Here is a 9,276-nt window from a genome sequence, read left to right as displayed (position 1 = left end):
AAATATATCTTTTTACACTGCACAATTAATTGCTGTGTCCCATGCTTATTAGACTATTTAAAGTCATCATAACTTAATTATAAAAGTCGTCTCCCTATTTCAGAGTTTTCTGGTTATTACTATAAAGTTAGAATATACTCCACATTTCTGTATATTTTGTGTTTTCTAAAACATGTTGAAAAGATGCGGGTAGATTGTACTATTTTAACATTTTAACATTTTAACAACACTTATTCATTTCAAGTGCACTTCTATTGCAGGGTACGCACAACTAACATGATCTAAGTATGTCCGGCCTGTATCTGGATAAACCCAGAGATATTTGGATCTGTTTATCAAAATCTAGCAAACAAAGCACGATGGAGTAGATATGATTTGTAATGCACCCAACCCAGCAAAAAGTATAATTATATCAATACAAAAAATTTAAGTTTAATGCCTAAAACGGGTTTGAAAAAAAAAAGTCACCGACATTTTAACAAATACATCTAAATCACCGTGAGGGGTGTTTACAGAAATTAGTTCCAGTGTGTAAAAGGGAAAACTGCACACAGACACCCCCACCCCCTTCCAATATTCCCCCTTCCCCCTCCCCTCCTTCCTCTTCCTACTCTCAAAGAACTGTAATGCTTTGTTAATGCTTTTTTTCTAGANCCAACCTACCTATCTACCAACCTACCTATCTACCAACCTACCTATCTACCAACCTACCTATCTACCAACCTACCTATCTACCAACCTACCTATCTACCAACCTACCTATCTACCAACCTACCTATCTACCAACCTACCTATCTACCAACTTACCTATCTACCTATCTACCAACCAACCTATCTACCAACCTACCTATCTATCTATCTATCTTCCTATCTACCAACCTACCTATCTACCTACCTATCTATCTACCAACCTACCTATCTACCAACCTACCTATCTACCAACCTACCTATCTATCTATCTACCTACCTATCTACCAACCTACCTACCTATCTACCAACCAACCTATCTCCCAACCTACCTATCTACCAACCTACCTATCTATCTATCTACCTACCTATCCCCAATATATTGCGTGTACAGTCTAAGTCTAGACTAGAAGAATTCCAACCCAAATATTATTCATTCAGAAACTGTTTGAAATATAATATTACTGGGGTAGAAAATCTTCTAATCCTGCCTCTTATTCAATTTTCCAGGCTCTTGATTTCATGTTCATAATATCCATGCACTCAATACTTTTTACATTCAATTTAAACCATACTGCCAGATAAAAGAAAATGAGGAAATGTCAGAAAAAATCAAATAAATATTTGGGGAATGTTGAAAATGGTTGTTTTGGGTTTAAAGAATCAATATATTAAGTAACTACTACTAAGAAAGTAAGCATATTATCTACAAAAAAATAGAAAATAACAAAAATACAAATTAAGTGTTCTATAAGGAAATATTTAAAAATCTACGAAAATAGAGGATTAGGGAAAGTTACATTTTTATTGTTTTCATTTTTAAAATAATTGGTGGTGGATTGTTAGCATTTTTCGGCAATGAACTCATAACTTATAGGAATAAGAATTGTAGGTTTTATACTAATATTGAAAGAAAAAAATTTGTTCAAAGTAGGTCAATTGTTTTTTTCGTTTTTTTTTAAATTTCTGTATCATATTACAAATTATTAAATAATATTAAATTTAAAAATCAGCGAGGAAAAACAAAAGATAACAAAAAAATAAAAATAAAAAAAATCTCCAAAGACAATTGTATTTATTTAATTTGTTATCAAATTATTTAGACTTATAGAAAATAAAATTAAAATTATTTTAAAAATGAGGATAGTAGGATGGAGGGTAGGAGGGGAGGGAAAATGAGGATAGGAGGATGGAGGGTAGGAGGGGAGGGAAAATAAGGATAGTAGGATGGAGGATAATTGGCGAGGAGAAAATGAGGATAGTAGGATGGAGGGTAGGAGGGGAGGGAAAATGAGGATAGGGGGATGGAGGGTAGGAGGGGAGGGAAAAAGGAAAAAAGAATGATAAATGTGTATAAATAATTTCACGCAACCTCTCTAAATGATGGCAGTAATGTCTGGTCCAAAGCAAAATATTTATTTTTAATCAATTTAGATTTATCTTTATTGTGAAATTGACATTTATATTTCTTGATTTATCCTAAACACTAAAAATACGTTTCACCCATTGCGCTTTCAACTTGATGTTAAAGAATCTGAAATAATCCAAAACTTACAAATTTGTATATTCTGCATTTTGTATTTCGGGAGTTGGTCTTTCAGGAAAATGTATTTTAGGAGTTTGTCTTTCAGAAGTTTGTCTTTCAGGAGTTTGTCATTTAGGAGTTGGTCTTTAAGGAGTTTGTATTTTTAGAGTTTATCTTTCATGATTTTGTAAAAAGGAGTTTGTCTTTCAGGAGTTTGTCTTTCAGGAGTTTGTCTTTCAGGAGTTTGCCATTTAGGAGTTGGTCTTTAAGGAGCTTGTCTTACAAGACATTTACTTTCAGGAGTTTGTGTTTAAAGTTTTAGGAGTTTGTCTTTCAAATGATTGCCTTTCAGGAGTTTTTCTTTCAGGAGTTTAAACTTTCAGGAGTTAAACTTTTCAGATTATTGCATTTCAGGAGTTTGTCTTTCAGGAGTTTGTCTTTCAGGAGTTTGTCTTCCAGGACTTTGTCTTTCAGGAGTTTGTCTTTCAGGAATTGGCTTTCAGGAGTTTGTCTTTTAGGAGTTTGTCTTTCAGGAGTTTGTCTTTCAGGAATTGTCTTTCAGGAGTTTGTCTTTTAGGAGTTTGTCTTTCTGGAGTTTCAAAATTTAATGGAAATCGAATTTTGTTGGAGGCCAATTTTTTTTTAATTTGATCATCCATAAACCGTCCCTGGGGTCAGGTGAGGTCCCACAAAAAATGTGGGCCGGATCGGTTCAGCCGTTTTGAATTCTATCGAACACAAACAAACAAGCAAACACCCAGACAAGCAAAGTACATATAAAGATAGATATATTCTGTTCTCCCTTGAATTTATTTTCTGTAGAGCTTGAAATAAATTAGTTGGTTGGAAGTACAGGAGAATGAATGATTATACCCCTCATCAGTATAAGTATATAATATATATATATTTAGATATTTGAACATATTTCTTATTTATTTCACTCCCTTTTTCCTCATCGTGACACCCTTGATTATGTTTAAAACCGGTTTTAAACTTTTTGTGGTTAGTTGTGACCCCGGATATTTATTTTCGTACTTTTTCCTCCTTTAGTATCGTAATGAAGGGCATAACGGTAGAATTGATTGTGCGAATTATAAGCATGAGGTTTGCAAATATGTTTACTTTGCCAAAAATGATTTATGGATTGTACTTTAGTTACGATCTTACGGCGAGAACTAAAGGTAAATTAGATGATTTGGCATATTCTGTGATTAATTTGCAGTTTGCAGAATAAATAGAAGGTCGCAGAATGCACGGTGATTTGCTTAACAAAGTGCAGACGGCTTAAGTAAACAGGATTTCGCAGAGCATGAAGCAATTTTCTCACAATCATAATTAGCTTTCTGGTCAATTATCAGTTTTCAAAATAACAAAAATGTGAATAAAAAATTTGCCGTTTTAATAATTTGTTCTCAATTTTTTCAAATAAACTACAATTTGAAGTATAAAAAATTTCTGAAAATAAACTGTATTTCAAAAATTAATGTAGTTTTGATGATAAAATAACGTTTGAATAAAGTTTAAGGTTTGAAATATTAACTGTATTTGGGAACATGAACTGTAGTTTGGAACATGAACTGTAGTTTGAAACATGAACTGTAGTTTGGAACATGAACTGTAGTTTGAAACATGAACTGTAGTTTGGAACATGAACTGTAGTTTGAAACATGAACTGTAGTTTGGAACATAAACTGTAGTTTGGAACATGAACTGTAGTTTGAAACATGAACTGTAGTTTGGAACATAAACTGTAGTTTAAAACATGAACTGCAGTTTGAAACATGAACTGTAGTTTGGAACATGAATTGAAGTTTGAAACATGAACTGTAGTTTGGAACATGAACTGTAGTTGAGAACCTGAACTGTAGTTTAAAACATGAATTGTAGTTTCAAACGTAGTTTCAAACATGAATTGAAGTTGAGAACATGAATTGTAGTTTCAAACATGAACTGTAGTTTGGAACATGAACTGTAGTTTGAAACATGAACTGTAGTTTGGAACATAAACTGTAGTTTGAAACATGAACTGTAGTTTGAAACATGAACTGTAGTTGAGAACATGAACTGTAGTAGTTTCAAACATGAACTGTAGTTTCAAACATGAACTGTAGTTTGAAACATGAATTGAAGTTTGAAACATGAACTGTAGTTTGAAACATGAACTGTAGTTTGAAACATGAACTGTAGTTGAGAACATGAATTGTGGTTTCAAACATGAACTGTAGTTTGGAACATGAACTGTAGTTTAAAACATGACCTGTAGTTTGGAACATGAACTGTAGTTTGAAATATGAACTGTAGTTTGGAACATGAACTGTAGTTTGAAACATGAACTGTAGTTTCAAACATGAACTGTAGTTTCAAACATGAATTGAAGTTTGAAACATGAACTGTAGTTTGGAACATGAAAGGTAGTTGAGAACATAAATTGTAGTTTCAAACATGAACTGTAGTTTGGAACATGAACTGTAGTTTGAAACATGAACTGTAGTTTGAAACATGAACTCTAGTTTGGAACATGAACTTTAGTTTGGAACATGAACTGTAGTTGAGAACATGAACTGTAGTAGTTTCAAACATGAACTGTAGTTTCAAACATGAACTGTAGTTTGGAACATGAACTGTAGTTGAGAACATGAATTGTAGTTTCAAACATGAACTGTAGTTTGGAACATGAACTGTAGTTTGAAACATGAACTGTAGTTTGAAACATGAACTGTATAGTGTAAAACATGAACTGTAGTTTAAAACATGAACTATAGTTTGGAACATACACTGTAGGTTGGAACATGAACTTTAGTTTGAATTATGAACTGTAGTTTGGAACATGAACTGTATTTTGAAACATGAACTGCAGTTTGCATACTGCAGCATGCAGTGCAGTGTTTAGATGACTAGAATTATGCCTGATTGGGTCGTAAACCAGGATTACACATAATAACCAACATTACCCTTTGTACCTGACGGTATGCTGGAAGTGGAAACTTTAGGCGAAACAACAGAAAAGTCCAAGTTTGGAAAAAATAAAATTCTGTGTTTAATTGAGCGTAGCGTTGTAAATTGTACATGCCTCCTTATTTACTTTCTCTACCTTAAAGCATCGAAAATTACAACAAATAATGATAATTTATCATAAAGTTCCAACCCACCTAACCAGAGGCCGAATTTAAAAATTTGAACCGCATAGCTGAACCGCCAAAAAAACGGTTCCAATTGAGCGCCGGCTCAAATCTCGATACACATATTAAAATTTCCAGCTGAACCAACCATGTTTGAATCGAATCTAATACAAATTTTGAGTCAGGGGGGTGGGGGGGGGGGGGCTATGAAGAATGTCAGATAATCTGTGGGATAGGATTAAATGAAGACAGAATGAAAAAGATATTTTTATAAAACCTACTTTTTCACATTTAAAACTATCATATGTTTTAAGACAAATATTGATAACCTTTCGTCTAAAGATTTTTGCACATATGGTTTCTTTTAGCTTTATTCGAATTCAAAACCAGATTTGTGAACGAAAAGCTTTCTAGAAGTTTTATTTTAAACCCAGAGACCAAATTTAATGAATTTGAGCTGAACTACTTACTTCCGGATCAAATTTGAACCGCCGATTCAATGTTAAAAATTAAGGAAGGATTTAAATCGGTTAATTATATTTGAATATTTGAATATATTAAATTCGGCTCTTGTACAACTTTTTTATGATTCTCTTCTATTTGGTTCAGCTACAGATCTCTAAATCTGCATTAAAGTGCTAACTATCAAACCTTTTTTTGATTTTTGTTTTTTTCATTCCTTTTTTTGCCAGTTTACAGCTTTCAACCCCCTTTCCATGTAAAACCCATACTCAATATGCGGCCTTACAAAAGAGTTGAAATAAGAAGTTTACAACTAGAATCAATGCAAAGATTGGACTGGCAAAATATGAATCAAAAAAGACGAAACCAAGTTTATCTCCAAAAGATTCAAAATATTTTAAGTTTTAACCTCAACTGTTGGGCTGTGCTTAATAATTCTGCGGGTATAAGATGCAAAGCTATAATTAAACAGTATTTTTTCTAGTTGCACAACGTATGCACAAAAATGCAAATATTATTGCACCATGGGTATGCTTTACAGGGTGAAATGAGAGGGGGGGGGGTTAAAGAAGTAATAAAAGAAATAATTAATAAAAAACTCGAAATTAACTGATTATTCAAAAAAGGATCAAACCTTGTTATTTTTTTTAAATTGAGACGAATCGTAACTAAATAGAAATTTTTTCTTTTCCTTGAAATTCCGAGAGAAAATTTGAATAATGAGTTAGATAGGAAAAAGGGCACAGAACGCCACAAATTCCTGGTATAGTATTATACAGTGTATACAGAAACCATGGAGACAGGTTTCTCCTTGAGAATCCAGGGAATTCCATTCATTCTAAACAGACAAACAGACAAACAGACAAACACCAAAACAGACAAACAGACAAATAAAAAAACAGACAATCCAAAAGTCAAACAATTAAACAGTCAAGCAATGAAACAGTCAAAAAGTCAAACAGTCAAACATTCAAAAACTCAAGCAGTGAGACATTTAAAAAGTCAAACAAAATCTTGATACTTTGGAACCTCTATATTGAGTAATGACTTTACTTGGAACTAAAATAAACTGGAACCACTTGATCTATGTATTTAAGTACATAGTTACATTAAACTTCAAAATTCTGTAAATTGACATTGCTGGCATATTCTCTAAAATATTTCCATTCATGAGATATCTTCCTTTAATGAAAACTCTTCTATCCATGAGAACTCTTCTATTCTTGAGAACTCTTCTATTCATGAGAACTCTTCTATTCATCTCTTCTATTTATGAGAACTCTTCTATTCATGAGAACTCTTCTATTCATGAGAACTCTTCTATTCATGAGAACTCTTCTATTCATGAGAACTCTTCTATTCATAAGAACTCTTCTATTCATGAGAACTCTTCTATTCTTGAGAACTCTTCTATCCATGAGAACTCTTCTATTTATGAGAACTCTTCTATTCATGAGAACTCTTCTATTCATGAAAACTCATCTATTCATGAGAACCCATCTATTCCTGAGAACTCTTCTATTCATGAGAACTCTTCTATTCATGAGAACTCTTCTATTTATGAGAGCTCTTATATTCATGAGAACTCTTCTATTCTTGAGAACTCTTCTATTCATGAGAACTCTTCTATTCATGAGAGCTCTTATATTCATGAGAACTCTTCTATTCATGAGAACCCATCTATTCATGAGAACTCTTCTATTCATGAGAACTCTTCTATTCATGAGAACTCTTCTATTCATGAGAACTCGTTTATTTATGAGAACTCTTCTATTCATGAGAACTCTTCTTTTCATGAGAACTCTTCTATTCATGAGAACGTTTCTATTTATGAGAACTCTTCTATTCATGAGAACTCTCCCATTCGTGAGAACTCTCCAAATTTTGAGAACTCACCCGTTTGTGAAAACTCTTCCATCCTTTAGAACTCTGCCATCATTTAGAACTCTTCCATCCTTTAGAACTCTTTCACATCAGGCTTGGTGTTAGAAGACAATAATCACTAATCTTTTGTCACGTGATTACTGATCAATCATCATTTGAATATTCTTCACGGGGTTCATATTTTCAATTATCATTCATCTCTGTGTTACATCATTATGGTATTTGCTAGGCTGAATGAATGAATGAATAAGTGAAGAAATGAATGAAGAAGTGTCTCCTTTATTCAATGATTTTTCAACAAAATATCTTGAGCCTGCCAATACTTGATATAAAACAGATGTACAGAAATGTCTACTCTGAAAGATTAGTTTGAGCGGTTTATCTATACAAATTAAGTTGTAATCGATGTTTTTCTGTTTGTTTGTCCGATCATAACTCGGAAACCCCTGGACCGATTTGCCTCAAATTTTGATTGTTCTATCTGGCTTGATACAGACCTAAGAATTATTGTTGAACATGGAGTTCAAGAGCAAGTTGTATCTGCACGATACATACTGAGGAATACAGAGGTTGTATCTCGATTCTCGATTGATAGATACAGAAGAATACAGAAGGTTATACCTGGATTGGTACTGACTTAAAAGAAACTATTGGAGTAAGGCATTTGTTACTTTGATATTCTAAGTTGAGTGGGTCCACTTTTATAGGGAAAAATGGCAAAAATCGTAGTTTATGACCACATGCGGGTAAACTACGGGAGTAACTATGAGACTAGGGCTGGTCGATGTTCCTGGGGAACGATCGTTCTTTCACGAGAATGAACATAACTATCAAGACCAATCCCATCATTCCAAAAAAGGAACATTGAAATGATTAGTAAAAGAGCGGACCAGAACGAAATGGAAATTGCTTAAAAAGAAGGTTAAAATCAGGAATGAGTTCTTATTATAAAGAACGCGTTCTAATTCGGGAACACATTTTAAATCAGGAACGATTAAAAGATACATTTAATTCGATCCCCCTGCCCCCCCCCCCCACTCTTAACACGCCCCCTTCCCCAGCCTCCCTTATTGAAGGGTACGGGGATGAAATAGTTCTTTGACTAAGAACACGAAGAACAGAACGGAATGGAACAAGAGCAGAACGATTTGAAGAAAAGAAAGAGAACGGAACTATCTCGCTGAAGGCCCTTGTTCTAGAACGAAAAGGAACGATTTCAAAAAAGTTGGAACGTGCCCAGCCCAAACTATGAGTTCCCTAGGCAACGCTGGGTTCTCAAGCTAGTAGTGCGATTAGGTAGGAATGGTACTAGACATTATTTGTACTATTCTACATAGTAAATAAATACGCATATTGCTATTGCAGCAAATGTATCCATTTCTGTGCTACGTTTGTAAAATATGTTAATATCCATTTCTTTATTGCTATTGAAGGATACGTTGCCTCAAATGTCGGTATCCATTTGTGCACTGCTATTTCTAAAAAAAAGATGTTTGTTTACAGTGTTATGATCCTGTCAGACTCAGCAGGGATCTGTAGAAACTAAACATTCATTCATTTCATTTAATTCATTCATTTCATTCATTTAATTCATTTCAT

General features: G+C 33.5%; 1 protein-coding gene across 1 annotated transcript; it reads left to right on the top strand.

The window, feature by feature from the left end:
• Positions 1-6,998: 6,998 nt before the first annotated feature.
• LOC111710040 (DNA-directed RNA polymerase III subunit RPC1-like) lies at positions 6,999-7,718 on the top strand. The gene has a single exon (XM_023484053.1). The coding sequence runs from the start codon at positions 6,999-7,001 to the stop codon at positions 7,716-7,718; it is 720 nt and encodes a 239-aa protein (XP_023339821.1).
• The last annotated feature ends 1,558 nt before the right edge of the window (positions 7,719-9,276 follow it).

This window comes from Eurytemora carolleeae, unplaced genomic scaffold, assembly GCF_000591075.1.
Source record: "Eurytemora carolleeae unplaced genomic scaffold, Eaff_2.0 scaffold423, whole genome shotgun sequence".
NCBI lineage: Eukaryota > Metazoa > Arthropoda > Copepoda > Calanoida > Temoridae > Eurytemora > Eurytemora carolleeae.
The sequence above is the reverse complement of the archived record's forward strand: the minus strand, read 5'-3'. Positions and strand labels throughout refer to the sequence as shown.